Source organism: Molothrus ater, chromosome 25 (genome assembly GCF_012460135.2).
Source record: "Molothrus ater isolate BHLD 08-10-18 breed brown headed cowbird chromosome 25, BPBGC_Mater_1.1, whole genome shotgun sequence".
In the NCBI taxonomy this organism is placed as follows: Eukaryota; Metazoa; Chordata; class Aves; order Passeriformes; family Icteridae; genus Molothrus; species Molothrus ater.
Window position 1 is genome coordinate 3,279,452 of NC_050502.2, and position 17,327 is coordinate 3,296,778.

Sequence of the window (17,327 nt, forward strand, 5' to 3'; positions counted from 1 at the left end):
GGGACCGAGACCCCCTCAGGGAGCAGCGTTTGGGAGACCGAGACCCCCTCAAGGAGCCGGCGCTGGGGAGACCGAGACCCCCTTAAGGAGCTGGCGTGGGGGTCTCCAATGCGGGTGATGGGGACCGGGACCCCCTCAAGGAGTCAGGGTGGGAGACTGAGACCCCCTCAGGAAGCTGGCGGTGGGGAGACTGGGACCCCCTCAAGGAGCTGGGGCGGGGGTCTCCAACGCGGGCAATGGTGACCGGGACTCTCTCAATGAGCCGGGGCAGGGTGACCAGGCCCCCTCAGGGAACCGGCGTTGGGGGAACCGAGACCCCCTCAAGGAGCTGGGGCGGGAGTCTCCAACGCGGGCGAGGGGGACCGGAACCCCCTTAAGGAGTCGGGGCAGGGGAGACCGAGACCCCCTCAAGCAGCTGGGGCGGGGGGACCGAGACCCCCTCAAGGAGTCCGGGCAGGGGGACTGGCGCCTCCCAGGGAGCTGGGGCGGGGGTCCCCAACGCGGACGAGGGGGCCCGGGAGCCCTGAGGGCGGCGGAGCGGGGGTCGCGGGGGCTCGGCGCGGCCGGACGCCGTTTCCAGCCGGACGGTTTATGGGCGCGGACGGCGCCATGGCGGCCGCCGCGGGCTGAGGGGACGGCGCGGGCCCGCCATGTTCGCCAGGGCGTTCCGCGTGAGGGCCAACAGCAGCATCAAGGGCTCGGACCGGTGAGTGCCACGTCGGGACCCCGCAGGCAGGGACCCCCCCCGGGCCGGGGGGACGCGCGGGGCTCGGCCCCGGGGTCGCGGTCGGCGGTGCCCCGGGAGTAGCTGCTTTCAGCCCCTGCTTGTGGCACGCTCCCGGCCTGAGCACGGAGTTGTGCGTTTCGCTGGAAGATGCTGCCGTAATTAAGCCAGGTTTAATTGAAATGTTATGCCGAGGCCTGGATGAGGCCTTCTGTGCTTATTTATAAGCAGAGTTCAGTGTGTAACGGGGCTCTGAGATGAAGAGGGGGTTTGGATAAGGAGTGGAGTGACAGGACTAGGGGGAATGGCTTTAAACTGGATGAGGGTAGGTTTATATTGGATATTAGGAAGAAATTATTCCCTGTGAGGGTGGGGAGGTGCTGGCACAGGGTGCCCAGAGCAGCTGGGGCTGCCCCTGGATCCCTGGAAGTGCCCAAGGCCAGGCTGGATGGGGCTTGGAGCACCTGGGACAGTGGAAGGTGTTCCTGCCATGGCAGGGGTAGCACTGGATGGGATTTAAAGTCTCCTTTAACCCGAACCATCTGTAATTCTCTAATTCTTTATGTTCCTGAGTAGCACTGCTGGGCTGACCTCCTGATTGTTCAGGTTCACTGGACACTGCTGTGAATGACCACAAGCCCCCCTGTGCTGGTCACTGGGGCTTAAACTTCAATTAAAACTGGGGGACAGGGAAATCTGGCTGTCCCCTGCTCCAGCTGTGGGTGACACCTGGGCAGAGCTAGTGTGGCACTCCCAGGTTGAAATCACAGCACGAAACAGAGGCACGGGCTGCAAACAGAAGCTGAAAGCAGATGTTTAAAGAAGATAAGAGCGGGGCAAGTGTATCGTTCAGATCGTTTGTAAACCCAGACACAAATGCTTCAGATTATCTCCTGTGAAGAGGTGGGAATCTCAGGAACAGGCGACAAAACAGAACAGCAGTTGTTGGAATTAGTTTGAGGGATGGCCTAGGCAGCTTTGTAACACATTCAGGGTTTTTTTCATTGCAGGAGGAAGCTACGAAGTGATGTGGCAGCAGCTTTCCCCAGCCTGAGCTCTGAACAAGTGGCTGAGTTGGTTCCAAACAAGGAAGAACTCAATGTCATCAAAATATACTCTCACAAAGGGGAGGCCATCACTGTGTACATGAACCACAGGAACCCGATACTGTTTGAAGTTGAGAAAGTTCTGTATCCAACAGGTAAGGGGAAGGGGTTGGAGTAATCCTCCCTCTTTGCTTACCTTCCCAGGTAATTATTGTGGCATTGTTTTGATTTCACATTTCTTTATTATCCCATTAAGTGTTTTATTATCTAATTAAGTTTAATATCCAATGAGAGTTTAGTCTTAAAGATGAAAAGAAACAGCATCTAGAAATGTTCTTAATGGTGCATTTTAAAATTTACTTCTGTTTTGGGACAGTGTACACTCTGTGGGTCTACCCAGACCTTCTCCCTGCCTTTGCAACATGGCCCCCAGTGCTACAGAAACTTGCAGGAGGTGCAGGTAAGAGCACCAGAACTTTGTCCCTTTGCACTGCAAAAAGGAGTTTGCCTACAGGACTTTTTAGGTGTTTTCCTTCACAGTGGCAAAAACGTACCTGAAACAAATGGAAGGAATGAGTACTCAAAAAAATTTTGTAGTGGTGGTGTCCTAGAAAGGAAATAAATTCGCTGTAAAAAGAGTTTGTGAAGGAAGGAAAGTAGGTGAAGGTGTTTAAAGCAGTAACCTGCTCAGTGTGGGAGGCTGAGATTTGGAAATCCCTTCTCAGGATGATGAGCAGCCCTGAACTGGGACACAGAACTCCCTGTGCCATTGGTCTGTCCCTTTTGAAAGCTCCTTTGCTGCCACCCTGCTTCCTGTCAGTGCCCAGGTGAACAAGCTCATCCTGTGGAGAGGAAGGAAATGTGGTTTGGAAGCTGCAGTGCAATCACTGTCAGGCAGCCTGGGCATTGTGCAGGTGGGGTTGGAGCTGAGTTCCTGGCTTACTGGCTCTACCACCTCATCATGGATCAAGACTAACAGGAAAGGTGTCTGTTTTCTGGAACCTGCTTTGGATGCAGTTCAGACTCAGGAGAATCAGCCCATTATAAACTTCAAATTGCTGAACTGCTCAAGCAGAAAAAGATTAAATTTGAGCTGCTGCAGCCTTGATCTCTACCTGGAAGTGCTCACGAAGGGAGGGATGTGTTTTTCCATGACACAGCATCCAAAGTGGAACTCAGGTCTCTCTGCTTTGTTTGCTCTTGGGGAAAATAAAGTGCTGTGATAGACATCTGAGAGAGCCTCGCTGCTGACTTAGAATGACCCAGTTTCTGGGCAAAAAGACTTGCTAATGGGGCAGGACATTGATGAAAGAGGCCTGCGGGACATTCATCGCCCCTGGCAACCAGGCTACCTCTGTGCAGGATCCAAAGATAAGGAGCTGGCCGGGAGACAATGGCCACAAAGGCAGGGGGAGAGGTAGAGCCAGTCCAGAAGGGAGAGGAAAGGCACCAGGCTCTCCAGTGCTGCAGACTGGAGCTCTGGAGGACATTCAGTTCCTAAAAGCAGCATCTTTTGGGATATCTCTTCCATAAATTCAAATACCCGCTGTCTGCCCTGCTAATTTGCATAATTGAATGCTGCTTATGCGGTCACATTAAGGCCTTGATGTGGTTTCTGTCCCCAGCCATGTGGAGCTCTGGTGGCAGCTGCAGAGTTCATTGTAGACTTGATAAAAATACTTGTGACAATGAACAGGGGGAAGCATCTTGGCTTCTTCAGGCTCCACATTAAATCAGGAATGCTGAGAAAAATGTGAGATGCCTGCAAAACCAAGCCATGGAAGAGCTCAGACTGCAGAGAGCTGCAGTGAGGGAGAGCAGCTGCTGCTCCCATCCTTTGGTGAGGACATCGTGCCACACCTGCAGCATGGAAAGCTCTGCTTTGCTCCCATCCCAGGCTGGTCCTCCCAGGTGTGGGAAGCAGAAGGAAGCAGGGGTGTGGTTTCTATCCAAAACAGCAAGGAGGCAACTCCCTGAGAATTGCCAGCTGGCTGCAGCTGATGTGGCACGTTCAGGAGGGATGGGGCAGCAGTGGAAACTTTGAGGCAATTCTGTCTCCAGGGAAAAAGCTGCTGGGATAACCTTCCCTTGGGAAGGGTAAATGGGATATTCCTGGTGCTTCTCCTTGTTCCTTTCCATGCCATTAATGAAGAGCTTTGCTGGGAGCTCGTTCAAAACAGTCCCTCAGGTCTGACAGGGCTGAGCAAGCTTCGCTCCTCCGCAGTTTTTTGGGATGTGCCCAGCAGCCTTGTGGATTGGATCCCGCGCTCCACGGGGGAAAAGCGGCGCTTGAGGAGGAGAAACAGAGACTCCTGTTCTCCCTGGCGTGTGCCCAGCTCGTGGTTCTGCTGAGTAACGGGAGGGAGGGAGGGAGGGGGAGGCGGTGCCTGAGCGTTTCATTGAGAAATGGATGCGCTTCATTCTTCCCGCAGACCTGATGCTGCCAGGAGTTGTGGTGCCACCTTCTGGCCTCCCTCAAGTGACACGGGGCACGCTCTGTGCTGTCACCCTGCTGGGAAACAGGTACAGAGCATTCTCCCATCCACAGCCTGTCCAGAAACTAAAAACGAAGTGAAGAATTTTGAGGAAATCGAGGCAGAAATGTTGTCTTCGAGGAGCCTCAGCAGTGGAAGATACAGCAGGAAAAAAACCCTTAATTTTTTGAGTTAGGATATGGTTGAACTGAGGTGGGAAGCTTTGTAAATTGGTTCTTTTGGACCAATGTTTTTAACAAAATATTGAATTCTGTACAGTTGTCTTTGTGTCTGTGTGGAAGTTCTGACTGAGGGAATGTTAAAGCCATTGGTTTTCTCTCACTGCTGGTCTCTTCTGGCAGTGCATGCACTTCTTGTAATTTATTAAAAGCCAGAATGTGTCACTGCACAACCTTCACTTCATCCAGGCTCAGGATTCTTTGAAAAACCTTACATACCAGAAAAAAATGTAGAACCTTGAAAAAAACCCCCACAATTTGTAAAGAGCGGGGGGGTTGTAAAATAAATTCAGTGTGACACATTAGCACAGCCTGTGTGCAGTGGCACTGGGTGTTTGTGTTGTCCTGCTCCAACATTCCCTTCTTTTCCCAGAGCTCCCGTGGCAGTTGGAGTTGCCACCATGTCCACGGAGGAGATGCTGGCTGCTGGAATGAAAGGGAAGGGCTTTGCTGTGCTGCACACTCACCTGGATCACCTCTGGTGGGTAACTGCCAGGCCTGGGGGAAAATGGACAACAGGTCTCGTGTGTTTACTGAAACCCAAATCTAAGATTAATCTGTCAGGCCAACTTAGTGAATTATTTGGGTACAGCTCAGATAGGAACTTTATTTGGAATTAATGGAGGAAGATGAGTTCAAAGTAAATTTTACGGTTCAGAGATTGCAGAAAAAGACCCATGCAGGTGCCAGTTCCTTTATTCAGGGTGACATCTGTTCACTGTCCTGTGGTTGAAAGCAGCAAAAGGAAAGCTGTGTTCTGCTTTTTCTTCCTTTTGTAGGGAATATGGTGACAAATCTTCTCCTCCTACCTTAGCTCCCTTGGTGACAGATCCTGCTGCAATGGAGAGTGCTGGAGACCGGGAGGAGCTGCAGGGGAAGGAGCCTGGCAGCAGCTGCTCCCCTGAGCCAGAGCAGCACGTGGACATCAGGGATTTGAGCCTGAGGGACACAGACACTTGTGCACAACTGCTGGGGAAGGAGGAGCTCCATGAGAACAGAGCTGCAGAACCAGCTGAGGATGCCAGCACAGGGGACCAGCAGGAGGCTGAGGACAGCAGGACCCCACAAGGTATTTTTAGATGCCAGCAAACCCAAACCGTGCCCCTTTGGTTTGCTGAAGCTCACAGACAACTCACTGCCTACCTGTCCTTTTTTCTCCCTGCAGAGCAAATGGATGCATTGTTTAATCAGTGCTTTTTCCATGCTTTAAAATGCAGAGTAAAGAAGTCAGATCTCCCCCTGCTCACCAGCACATTTCTAGGCAGCCACATGGTCTCCTGCTGGTACGTGGGAAGGAGATGGAATTGGGATTTGCATGCTGGGATTTGGTCTTTAAAACATGAAGACTGTGTGGGATATTTAGGAAACAGGTTTTGAGTAAAAATGAAATCCAGTTCTTAATTAAGGTTATGCTCACTTCTGCCATCAAATACTTTGATCATATACAATCCTTATATTAAATACTTGGATGTAAGGATTGTCCAGACCTGGATTTGCACTTGGGAGCCAACTTGACTTGGCTGACATTGGTTTCACCATGGTTTAGTCACCTGAGTGGCTGCTGCCTGCCTCAAGATCATCAGCACTAATTTCACTCATCACATTCTATTTATCAGCTTCTTTGGTGTAGCTCTTCTTCTGTGTGATTTGTATTCCTGCTGTTAAGAAACTTCTAGCATAAGTAGCAAGATTTAAGAAGAAATGAAGGGTGACTCATAACTAAAGAACTTTTAAAAAATCCATTTATAGCCCTGCTGGAAAACAACTGGACATAAAGAAATCAAGCTATAAGAAGGTGAGATTTTTCTGTTGGCTTGGGTGGTTTTTTAAAAAATTAATTTTAATAATTAACAGAGAAAAAGTTTAAAACACAAGAGCAGGAGTTGAAAATACTTGACTCCACATTTCTGATTGTTGCTTCCTTCAGTTCTCTAAATTCCTGCAATGCATGCAGCACCAGAGGATCTTACAAGTGAAGGAGCTGAGCAAAGGTGTGGAGAGCATCGTGGACGTGGACTGGAAACACCCAGAGTACGTAGAACAATATCAGCCTTTAAAGGAGTTGGGAGTCTCTGAAAGAAGGGAGTGGAATCTGCTGCCTCCAGCTCTGTTTCCATCCCTTCTACTCACACCAAACAATTCTTGTGGCAGCATTAAAGCATTTGCAGTGCCTGAAGGATTTTCCTCAGCCTCTGCTGCCCAAGACAGCAAGAGTGAAGAGAGAGAACAAGCGTACCGTGCTCCTGAAATCATTCCACTCTATGGGGTCTCCACAAAAATGATCCCACTCTTTCAGGAATCTGGACACAGGTAAGCACAAAAAAAAAAAAAATGAAGAGAGAGACCAACAAAACTGTAGTTGCTGTTTCTCTCTTACTGCCAGAACCCAACACCCAAATACTTTGACTTCAAAATTCTCTTTGTCCTCAGAAAAGGCAGCATCCTCTCAAGCAGTGAGGTGAGAAACATCATCATTAACTACGTGAAGAGTAATGAGTTGGTTGATGAAACAAACAAAAAGTGAGTACAGGTGGAAGTTTTCCTCCCCTGCTTCTACAGGAGAGGCTGAAATTAGAGGAAAAAAAGTGACCTGGTTTGCTCCTTCTGTGTGCTTTTGTTTTGCAGCTTTGTAAAGGTGAATGCCATTCTGTGTGACTGCCTGTTGGATAAATCAGAACAGGATGAGATCTCACACCTTAAATGGGATGAACTCTTGAGCAGGTGATTGTTCCCTCAATATCCCTTCCCAGAAGTGCACAGATTTATTGCCTGCAACTCAAACCCCATGGTGGGAGCTGCCTGATTTGTAATTTCCTGGAGATAAATAGGAGCAAGATGAGATCTCACACCTTAAATGGGACATCCATTTGAGCAGGTGCTTGTCCTCAGTATCCCTTCCCAGAATGACACAGATTATTGTTTTGTCCAGGTGCCTGGAACGACTGCAGCCCTTACACCAGGTGACATTTTCTGGACAAGAACCCGTGGTGAGGAAAGGAAACATCGAGCCCATTGACATCAGCATAGCACAGAGATCATCAAACAAGAAGGTGAAAAAAGACAATTAAATGAGGGGGTTGAGCAGGTGAAATCCCAGATCCTGAGGGCAGCTTTGGCAATCATTATTAAACCTTCATCAGTGATATTTCCAGTCCTTACTAGTTTCTAAGCATTATTAACCCTTCAGCAGTGCTGTTTCTAATCAATCATTATTAACTCTTTGGCGCTGATGTTTCCAATCTTCAGCAGTGATGTTTCCAATTATTATTTAACCCTTCAGCAGTGATGTTTCTAATCACTTTTTAACCCTTCAGCAGTGATGCTTCCAATTATTATTTAACCCTTCAGTAGTGATGCTTCTAATTAATATTTAACCCTTCAGCAGTGATGCTTCCAATTATTATTTAACCCTTCAGCAGTGATGCTTCTAATTATTATTAACCCTTCAGTAGTGATGCTTCTAATCATTATTAACCCTTCAGTAGTGATGCTTCTAATTATTATTTAACCCTTCAGCAGTGATGTTTCCAATCATTATTAACCCTTCAGCAGTGATGCTTCTAATTAATATTTAACCCTTCAGCAGTGATGCTTCTAATTATTATTTAACCCTTCATAGTGATGCTTCCAATTAATATTTAACCCTTCAGCAGTGATGCTTCTAATTATTATTAACCCTTCAGTAGTGATGCTTCTAATTATTATTTAACCCTCCAGCAGTGATGTTTCCAATCATCATTTAACCCCACAGGTGACAATTATCAAGAACCTTGAGCTGTATGGTCTGGACCCACAATGTGTGGCCAACACTCTCCAACAAAAGGTCCAAGCCAGTGCCACCATCAGCCCAGCACCAGGAACAAAGGACAGAGTCCAGGTCCAGATCCAAGGCAACCAAATCCATCATCTGGCCAAGATGCTGCTTGGTAAGAAGGTTCTGGAACTGGGCTGGTTGCAGCAAAACTGAGATGTTTGAATTCTTTAGGTCTTCCTTAGCTGAAGTGAGCTCTTGGTTGTGTTGCAGAAGAATATCAGCTACCTCGGAAATACATCCAGGGCCTGGACAAGGCTCCAAAGCTTGGCCGCAAGAAGTAGGAGGAAAATCGACTCTAAGGATTGCTCAGCTCTCAGTATTTTCATTATTTATAGAAGGGTTTGCTGCCAGCAAATCAAGGATCATGCACAGGCCCTGCTCATTCCACAATGAGTCCTGGATGTTTACAAGGTCTGGAATTCACCCTAATAATAATAGTACTGCAGGTGTTCCTTTTTCATTTTTCATAAAAATAAAAAGCTCAATAAACCCCTTGGCATTATTCTCTTGTGAATTTTTTTAATGGAAATTGATACTGACGCACTGGATGCTACAGTGGTTTTTGGGTGGTTTAACATTCTAGCTTTGCATCTTTGATCAAGGATGTGGAATAAATCTCCTCTGAAATATGAGAAAAATACATTCCAATACAATCCTGGGACAGTGCAGTGTGTTCTGCCACTGAGTAAAACCCCTCTGGCTTAGATTTTATCTTTTTAAACTTTTTAAAAATTTCCACATATTGAATTCAGACATTTCAGCATTGAGAATTAACTGCATTAGCTGGACTTCTGTAGTTTATATTATTTTTATATATAAAAATACATCTAAATGTATGACATGAGCTGTAATTTATCACAGGTAACAGTTCTGTCAGCCCCAGCTAAAAGCTTAAATTAATGGAACACTTTGGTCAGGTCTTACAAGTGTGAATATTCTTTAGCTCTTTAACAGTAAGTTAGGAAATTTAAATTCACTTCTAGGAAGGATTCCTGTATTTCCCTTTAGGCTAAATCCACTGACGTTCCATAGGAGGGTACCAGAAAAAGAAGTTCAAGAGATTTCTTTTATTACTGACAGCTTTATTCTCATTTCTCTTACACTGTCTGCATATGAACAAATAGTTCCAGAACCTTCAAAAAAAGTTGAGAGTGAGACATTTTGTAAAAATGCCATAGAATCACTAGGGAGTAGTAAAAATAAATTACAGCATTGCAAAAATGCATTTCACTTTGCCATAGAAGCTCTACTATTCCATCCTATACACATTATTTTACAGGTTTTACAGTAGCCATGGAAAATAAACTCACACGATGTAGGCGAGACAATTGCTAACCAAAGGCACTGCCAACAGGATCTGCGCTTAAAGAAGGGGCAAATACTCCTAAAACCAGCTCAACTGACCCTTGAGAATTTGAGTTTCCACACCTACCAATTCCTCAAATGCCCCTCATATTGAAAAAAAACCAAAAAAACCAAAAGAACGAGCCCTGCTGGTGCAGGAGGTTTTCAGCAGCATCCACAGTGATTGCATACGAAGCCATGCCTTCTACAAACTGTCAAAGACATGCTGGGGCCAGGAAGGGACAGGGGACACCAACATAAAAATAAAACTAGAAATAAACCTGCACAACTTTCAGCCAGAAAGAAAAGGGATTTCAAACCAAGCGTGTGGCTCTTCGCTCTGAGAGCCACCGGCAGTTTCTACAGCGCTCTTCCCCACGGTGGAACTGAAGTATTTATACGGTGCTCTCAAGGCTCAAAGCACCAGATAAACGGCATTTCAATGACTCCACAAGTGAACAGTGAAGTGCTAAGTCTGCCTGTGGCTGGACAAACAGCCCCAGAGCACGGCAGGTGTTATTAAAGGTCGTTGGGTGTAGAGTACAGTACAGCTGGAGGCTCCTCTGCACCAGAGCCCTGCGAGCAAACCCTCACTGCTGACCACAACAGGAGCTGCAACTGAGCTCGGCAGAAAGCGGCTTTCACACCAAGTCATGCAGTTACTCTCATAAGGTTTAGAAACAAACATACTCAAAATCTGGGAAAAAAAAAAAATAATCCCAAGCAATCACCTTCCAGAAAGAAACAAAGCAGTTCCTCATCCCTCCCCAGACACGAGGGCCTTGTCACATCAGTGCTGTGGGGACAGGAGGGACAAGGCTCTGCACGGCTTCCTCCTTAGCCCAAATGCAAGGTTTTCACACTTAAGGGAAAAAAAAGGCACTGAGGTAAATTTGAACTCCTCCCTATTCCCCAATAACCGGCTGCCTCCCCTCCCACGGGGTGCAGGAGGGATCCCAGCAGCCACAGTGAGCTCCATGAGCCCACACCAACCCCGTCCCCGCTCCATCCCAATCCAGCACTGACATTCCCTGCTCCCTGGGCTGTGAACAGAGGGAGGGCTGGCCCTGGCTGTGTGCAGCGTGCTCGGTATGGAGCACTGAGGGTAAACACGGGGCCCATCCTCTCCCCCAGGATCATTGCAGCCCAGCAGTGACCCCTGCACGGCCTCAGCAGCAAGAGGGAGGGCAGGGACCCAGCCTGCAGCTCGAGGACTTTGCTGAGGGATGCTCAGCATGGCGTGGTGGCAGCCCTGAGACAGGCAGAGAGAGACTTGCTGTCCTCTCCTGGCTCCACGGAGAGAGCAAATCCTGGGAAGCCTCCTGGACATGCAGGACAGCACCAGTTGAGAGTGGGGAGGGAGAACAGGGCACAGGGACAGCAGGGCTGGGACAGCAGGAGCAGGAGGAAGCTCAGGTGAGGTGAGCAGAAAGCATCCAAGGACAGTAATTCCCTTCCTTGGTGCCACCTCCACACCCCAGCCCTGGATGGGGCTCCTCTCCCTCGGGGCCAGGCGCGCTCACAGCTCAAAATCTGATTTGTGAAGGGGTTTTGAGCTTTCCTGGGTTCCTCTGATGGACACATATTGCTAAACCTTCAACACTGAACCCTCAGCCTGTGCCCCAACCATCACCTTTACACTTTTCAAACAGAATTTTCCGGGAACATAGGTCCCAATTCCTACAGAGTAGAGAACTGGTGAAACCCTGGCTAACTTGGCTAAGCATCAGGGACAGTTACTGTAATTCAGCTCTTTCCAAAATTAGAAGTCAAATAGAATCAAAATGAATGACTTTCCTGGGAATTACTATTACCAAGTTGCAATAATATTTACTAACAGACTGTTGGGGTGTTGCAGCTGCCTTGGTGTCCTAACCTGGCATTTCCCTGGCTGCCTTAGGCCTGAACAAGTCCAGGGCTTGGCTAGAGCTGCAACACCCACGTGGTTTGGTGCAACAACCTCCTCCCCTTTTCCTGTGCTCTCCTTACGAAACCAGAACTGGGCCATGAGGGCACTGTGGGCCACAGCACCTCCAAACAGGAACAAGCAGCTCGCTGGGAGGAGCAGGAACAGCAAGAGCTGCCCTGCTCCAAACTTCAGCCAGCACAGGGGTCCTGTTGGGTGTCACACTGAGGATTTTCCACGCAGCCTCTCCAGCGGATGGCACGGCTGGAAATCCAACCAGCAGCTGTGTTTGCTTTGTTGAAGCTGTTTTATAAACAGGCTTCCCGTTCTTGGACTGGCTCTGGTCCTGGGAGAAGAGGTTTCAGAAGAAGAAAATGCAATAGGATCATTTTAGGGGTGCTGGGAGCCAGTCCTTACGGAAGGTTGAAGAGGGAGAATGACTACTAAGGTGTCCTGAGAAGTCTTTTCATTAAAAACAGTCTCTATCTTAGTCTGATGCCCAGTGCCTCCTGAAGGTTATCCAGGTTTGCCTCTGGCCTCTTTCAGGGTCTGTTGCAGTCTCTGTTTGAACCTCTCATACTTCTTGTGCACTTGCTGGATTTTGTCCTTCTCCTCTTTGTCCAGGATCATCAGGAAGTTCTGCAGCTCCGGGATGGAGAAGGCGTCCCACTGCAAAACCAGCAGAGAGGCAAAGTGAGCACACACCTGCTGGGCTTTGTGGGTTCTTACCTCTGAATCTGTGAGCAGGAGCAATAAAATACATTTAAATGTGTCTGATCTCCAGGGATTTCACCTCGAGTGGTGAGAGGGATGGGATAAAGGGCTACAGCAGGAAGGACCATCCCAATCCTCCCACCCCAAATGAGAAGCAGAATCCTGCAGGATGCAGCAGCTCCCAGCATTTGCTTCACTGTGGTGGAGAGCAAGATTTCAACCCAAAACTGGCTGTGAATTTATTACCTGAGTGTCCCTGGCTTTTACTTAAATTAGTGGATTACTTATAACAGTGCTCAGCTAATCTAAGAGAGGATTAACCCTGGGGCTGCCCTGCCGCGTTCGTTCCATAAACAGATTATGGAGTGGCCATCAAAACTGGCCTCAGCATTTCCACAGCTCAAGTTTGAAGTGTTTTAAAAACCCAGATCATTCAGGAGCAATAAAAGACTCAAGTTTGAATTGTTTAAAAAACCCAGATCATTCAGGAGCAAAAAAAGACCTCTAAGAGGGAAACAGCCCTTTTTGTGCTGCCTCTGTCACACATCTCCCAGCTCTGCCATGTGCTCCATATTTGTGTGAAAACAAGGAAAAGTCACAAGTGTACCTCAACTTCCCCCGTTTCGTTTTCCTTCAGCACAAAGCTCAGCGCGTCGGTGTCAGGGCCCGCCAGCAGCCGCAGGTACAGGGGGTACTCGGTGAGAGGAAGCTTCTGGAAGAGCACTGCAAGGACAGCAGACACCCCCAGTGAGATCAGGGCTGCCAGGGCAGAGGGAAGCTCAGGGGATCAGCTGGAGCATGGAAAAGGATGCTCAGGATCGCAGGGCGGAGTCTCAGATTCACAACGATCCCTGTAAGGTCTCAGGTGGTTTCACCCTTTCTGAAATCAATTCCCTGTTACCCTAAGCACCTGTGGAGGTCTGGCCATTGATTCACCTGGATTTAGGCTTTTCCTGCCTGAGACCCCAGTGAGTCCTAGAGCACACCAACCCCAGGCAGAGCTGCCAGGCCCTGAACTCACCTTGCCCATCTTTCCTCATCTCCTTGAAAAGTGCAAACTTCTGGGGGTTATCCACCACCATGAACTTCTTCAGCAGCCCCTGGATCACCTCGCTCACCGTGGTGGTGCTGCTGATGTGCAGCTGCTTGATGGCATCCAGGGGCAGGTAGAAGGAGGTCCTCTTGTCTGTCATCTCAGCCAGGTTCACCTCCTTGAGGGCATCGTAGATGGACTGGGGCCGGATCCCGGCCGGCACCGTCACCGGCCGCCGCAGCTTCAGGTGCACCTTGATGAACCCTGTGTAGGTCCCATCATCGTTCTGGGGACAAAGCACACAAGGATCAGGCTCCAGGAAGCTTCTCCAGCCCCTTTCCCACCACAACAAGTGTGGGGTGACAGCAGGAGCTGCCCCCGCTCCGGGAGTTCCAGCGTTTCTCATTAATCATGTCAAAAGTACCCAGTAATTTCAGGCCAGTCACTGCTGATTTTCTCTTGGTAGTGACTCATCCCTTCCTCTCTCGCCTGTGGGATCTTGTTTGATTTCAAACCAGCCCTGCTACGAGGCAGTTATGGAAATTCCATTGCATGGAATTTGTAGTTGCACTTAATATGGATTTGAAACCCCTGGTTCAGCAGGATGTCCCAAACTTATTCCTTATGTTTTATTCCCCATTTAAGAGATTCTCACATCTCCATGTTACAGATCATCCCTGATCCCACCACAGGTCTCTTATCCCACCCTCAGCTCCACAAAAATGCAGGAATCAGGGGAAGAGCCTGGTTCTGCACAGTGCACCCAGGAAGCCTGGCAGTGCTGAGGGCAGAGCTCCTCTCTCTAGAAAGGTTTTGTGTTCCTAAAGCCACTTCCAACAGCTCACAGCCCCGGTTCCTCCATGACTCATCCCCACTGGGGCTCATCCATCTGGGACAAGGCTTTGTGGCAGCTCCTTGCCAGAGATCAGTGCCAGCAGGAAGGGGTGGAGGCAGGGAAGGTGTGATTGGCGAAGTTCAAAAGCTGCCTCTCAGCCCTGGGGACATTGGGCCATCCAGGTGTCATTTGTCCCCTGAGACTTCCCCCCCCCTTACCTGGTTGGTGGCTCCCTGCCCCTTCCCTCCCCTTCTCCCTGGGGTTAAAAGGAACAGCAACCACGGGGTTTTCTTGTTCTGTTGGAGCTGTTGCTGGATCCAGAGGCCTGTGGGCCAGAATAAAGCTCTGGATCCAAGCCCTCCATCAGAACCGACTCCTTTTCCTTCACCTCGCCTTGAAGCCTCTCCAGCAGAGGTAAACCTGAGCTCCTGTACGCCTGGACTTGTCCCAAGTGCTCAGCTGCAGCATCCAGCCAGCCAAAGGTGTCTCTGAGGTGAAACCACCACACACCCAGCCAGCCAAAGGTGTCTCTGAGGTGAAACCACCACACACCCAGCCAGCCAAAGGTGTCTCTGAGGTGAAACCACCACAGCTGCCACCCTTGGTCAAGCAGCAAGGGCCAGGTGAGCCCAGGCACGTTCCATCAGGCAATATTGGTATTTAATTCCAATTTATTGGCGCCCAACGTGGGGCACGAACCCACGACCCTGAGATCAAGAGTCTCACGCTCTACTGGGAGCTGTCACCTGGAGTGTCAGTGACACTGGGAAGCCCAGCAGGAGGAAAAGCAGCTTGCCAGCCACCCTCACCCCAGTGCCACCTTCCCCACAGGCTGGCCCCATTCAGGGCCCACGGGAACCAGCCCCAGTCTGTGTGTGTGAGGGGAAACCAGCCCAGCACGTACCAGTTTCATCAGCAGGCAGTTGGTGACCTTTGCATTGTACTTTTCAATCTTCTGTTTGATCTCCTGGACGGTTGGAGGCTCGGGTTTTTCTTCTTCTACGGTTTGTGTCACATTCTGCAATCAGAAGAGTGGGGCTTTAGCTGCTTTGTGTGTTGGGTAATGCTCCATCTGTTCAGCTCCTGAAAGCAGGAACAGATCCTGCTCAGATCCTGAGCACTGATGACGCAGGTGGGGACTGTCCCCAAATGGGCAGGATGCCACATCCCAACCCCAAACCACCTCTGACACCAGTGACAGGAAGTGGAGGCAACACAAAATGCACCAGGTGGTGGCACGGAGCAGTAACGCATCCGACTACAAACCAGGGCAAAAATCCAACCTTTAAAACCCACTTTGAAAGCAAAGCCACCTCCAGCTGCAAGCATTTATTTCCTTTTTGTAATGCAAGAAAAAAAATCCCATCCTATTTCCAGTATTCAAGGCTCTGACTCCTCAAAGTAATGGAAGAAAAAAATCCCATCCTATTTCCAGTATTCAAGGCTCTGACTCCTCAAAGTAATGCAAGAAAAAAAATCCCATCCTATTTCCAGTATTCACAGCTCTGACTGCTCAAAACTCAAGCAGCTTCCAGTGGGCTCACCCAGGCAGAAGCTGGAGTTAAATCTCTCACTGCTCTTGTCCAAAGCTTGGGAAATCACAGCTCAGAGCAATAAAAGCACACAAGAGCAGCATGCTGGCTGTGTGACTGAATAAATCAGGCAGCCCAGGAATCCCAGCCCGCTGTCCCAGAAGGGGACAGAGGCTGCTGCTCACCCAGGTTTGGGGGAATTTCCTCCAAAACCAACGGGTCTGACCTGTAGGTGGGCTCTGCCTGAAGGCCAGCCATGGAAATATCACTAATGAATAATCACAGAATCATTAAGGTCAGAAAAGGTCTCTGAGATTAAGCCCAGCTGTCAACACAGCACCATGAAACCATGTCCCCAAGTGTCACATTCCCAGCCTTTTGAACACTTCCAGGCATGGTGATTCCACCATTTCCCCTTCTCATGAAGAAATTTTCACTCTTATCCAATCCAAACCTCCCCTGGCTCCCCTCGAGGGCAGGTCTCCTCCGCATCACTGCCTGCTTTATCTGCTCAATCTGCAGCAAACAAGCCTCTGTGTGTCTTGGGCAATGCTCAGTGGGCTGGATCTCCCTGCTCAGAGCTCTGCTGCCTCCCCAGAACTCACCGCCCTCCCCGGTGACAGCCTGCAAATGCATTTTGCCCAGATTTTATGTGGGCTTGCTCAGAAGCTGGCGTTAGCAGGGAGCAGGAAGCGTGAAGGGATGTGCCATCAAGGCTGGGAAGGCTCAGAATGAAAACTGCAATCTCTGAGAAGGAAAAAAAAGGGGGAAAAAAGGGAAAAAAAGGGGAAAAAAAGGGGGGGAAAAGGGGGGGAAAAAAGGGGGGGAAAAAAGCATCTTGGGGAGCAGAGCTTGTGTCTTCCCAGGCAGCCCCAGAGCACACAGGACAAGGAATCTGTAAATAAGCCAATATTGCCCAAGGCTACCCTTGTTGTTTCTTTCAGAAGGAGAATCAAGCAGAGGACAAACTGAAAGCCTGGTTGCAGTCTGGCAAGGCAGGGAAGGCTGCACTGCTGGGACTGGGCAGCCCTGGGTTCACTGAGGCCATTCCCCAGTGACAGCTCAGGATTGCTCCATTTCCACCCCAGAGCAGCAAACAGCTGGACACCTCTGGGACCCCCTCCCCATGGAGCAGCTGTGACACTGGGGTGGCACCCAGAGGACAGCAGGGACACTGGGGTGGCACTCAGGGGACAGCAGGGACACTGGGGTGGCACTCAAGGGACAGCGGGGACGCTGGGGTGGCACCCAGAGGAGAGCTGTGACACTGGGGTGGCACCCAGGGGACAGCTGTGACACTGGGGTGGCACCCAGGGGACAGCTGTGACACTGGGGCGGCACCCAGGGGACAGCTGTGACACTGGGGTGGCACCCAGGGGACAGCAGGGACACTGGGGTGGCACCCAGGGGACAGCAGGGACACTGGGGTCACTCCAAGGGAGGGAGAGGGCCTTTAAACAGGGGCATGGAGGGACAGGACAAGGGGTGATGGCTTTGAACCAAAAGAGGGGAGATTTACATCAGATATTGGGCAGAAATCCTTCCCTGGCAGGGTGGGCAGGCCCTGGCACAGGTGCCCAGAGCAGCTGTGGCTGCCCCTGGATCCCTGGCAGTGCCCAAGGCCAGGCTGGAGCACCGTGGGACAGGGGAAGGTGTCCCTGCCATG

At 49.8% G+C, this 17,327-nt stretch overlaps 2 protein-coding genes across 3 annotated transcripts in view; one reads left to right on the forward strand and one right to left on the reverse strand.

Moving 5' to 3' along the window:
* The first annotated feature begins 589 nt into the window (after window positions 1-589).
* EIF2D (eukaryotic translation initiation factor 2D) lies at window positions 590-8,758 on the forward strand. Its single transcript, XM_036398347.2, has 15 exons — window positions 590-706; window positions 1,735-1,925; window positions 2,147-2,230; window positions 4,203-4,293; window positions 4,857-4,964; window positions 5,263-5,552; window positions 5,649-5,766; window positions 6,233-6,278; window positions 6,411-6,514; window positions 6,635-6,793; window positions 6,914-7,003; window positions 7,109-7,204; window positions 7,413-7,533; window positions 8,235-8,409; window positions 8,508-8,758. Exons 1-15 carry the CDS (start codon window positions 651-653, stop codon window positions 8,576-8,578), a joined length of 1,800 nt encoding a protein of 599 aa, XP_036254240.1. The 5' UTR covers window positions 590-650; the 3' UTR covers window positions 8,579-8,758.
* Window positions 8,759-9,358: 600 nt separating this feature from the next.
* Window positions 9,359-17,327, reverse strand: part of RASSF5 (Ras association domain family member 5) — a 33,652-nt gene continuing 25,683 nt past the window's right edge. For both annotated transcript variants that reach the window (XM_054517276.1, XM_036398348.2), the window contains 4 exons: window positions 15,034-15,147; window positions 13,283-13,580; window positions 12,869-12,984; window positions 9,359-12,216 (listed from right to left, as the gene is read on the reverse strand). In XM_054517276.1, coding sequence (XP_054373251.1) covers window positions 12,064-12,216; window positions 12,869-12,984; window positions 13,283-13,580; window positions 15,034-15,147 — 681 coding nt within the window. In that variant the 3' untranslated portion in view covers window positions 9,359-12,063. The remainder of the gene's footprint in view (window positions 12,217-12,868; window positions 12,985-13,282; window positions 13,581-15,033; window positions 15,148-17,327) is intronic.

Excerpts from the sequence above, each read along its gene's own strand:
- EIF2D (XM_036398347.2), top strand. The coding sequence starts at position 651 with ATGTTCGCCAGGGCGTTCCGCGTGAGGGCCAACAGCAGCATCAAGGGC. Across the intron at positions 5,767-6,232 it reads AGCCACATGGTCTCCTGCTG|CCCTGCTGGAAAACAACTGG; the intron begins GTACGTGGGAAG and ends ATCCATTTATAG. Across the intron at positions 7,534-8,234 it reads AGAGATCATCAAACAAGAAG|GTGACAATTATCAAGAACCT; the intron begins GTGAAAAAAGAC and ends TTAACCCCACAG.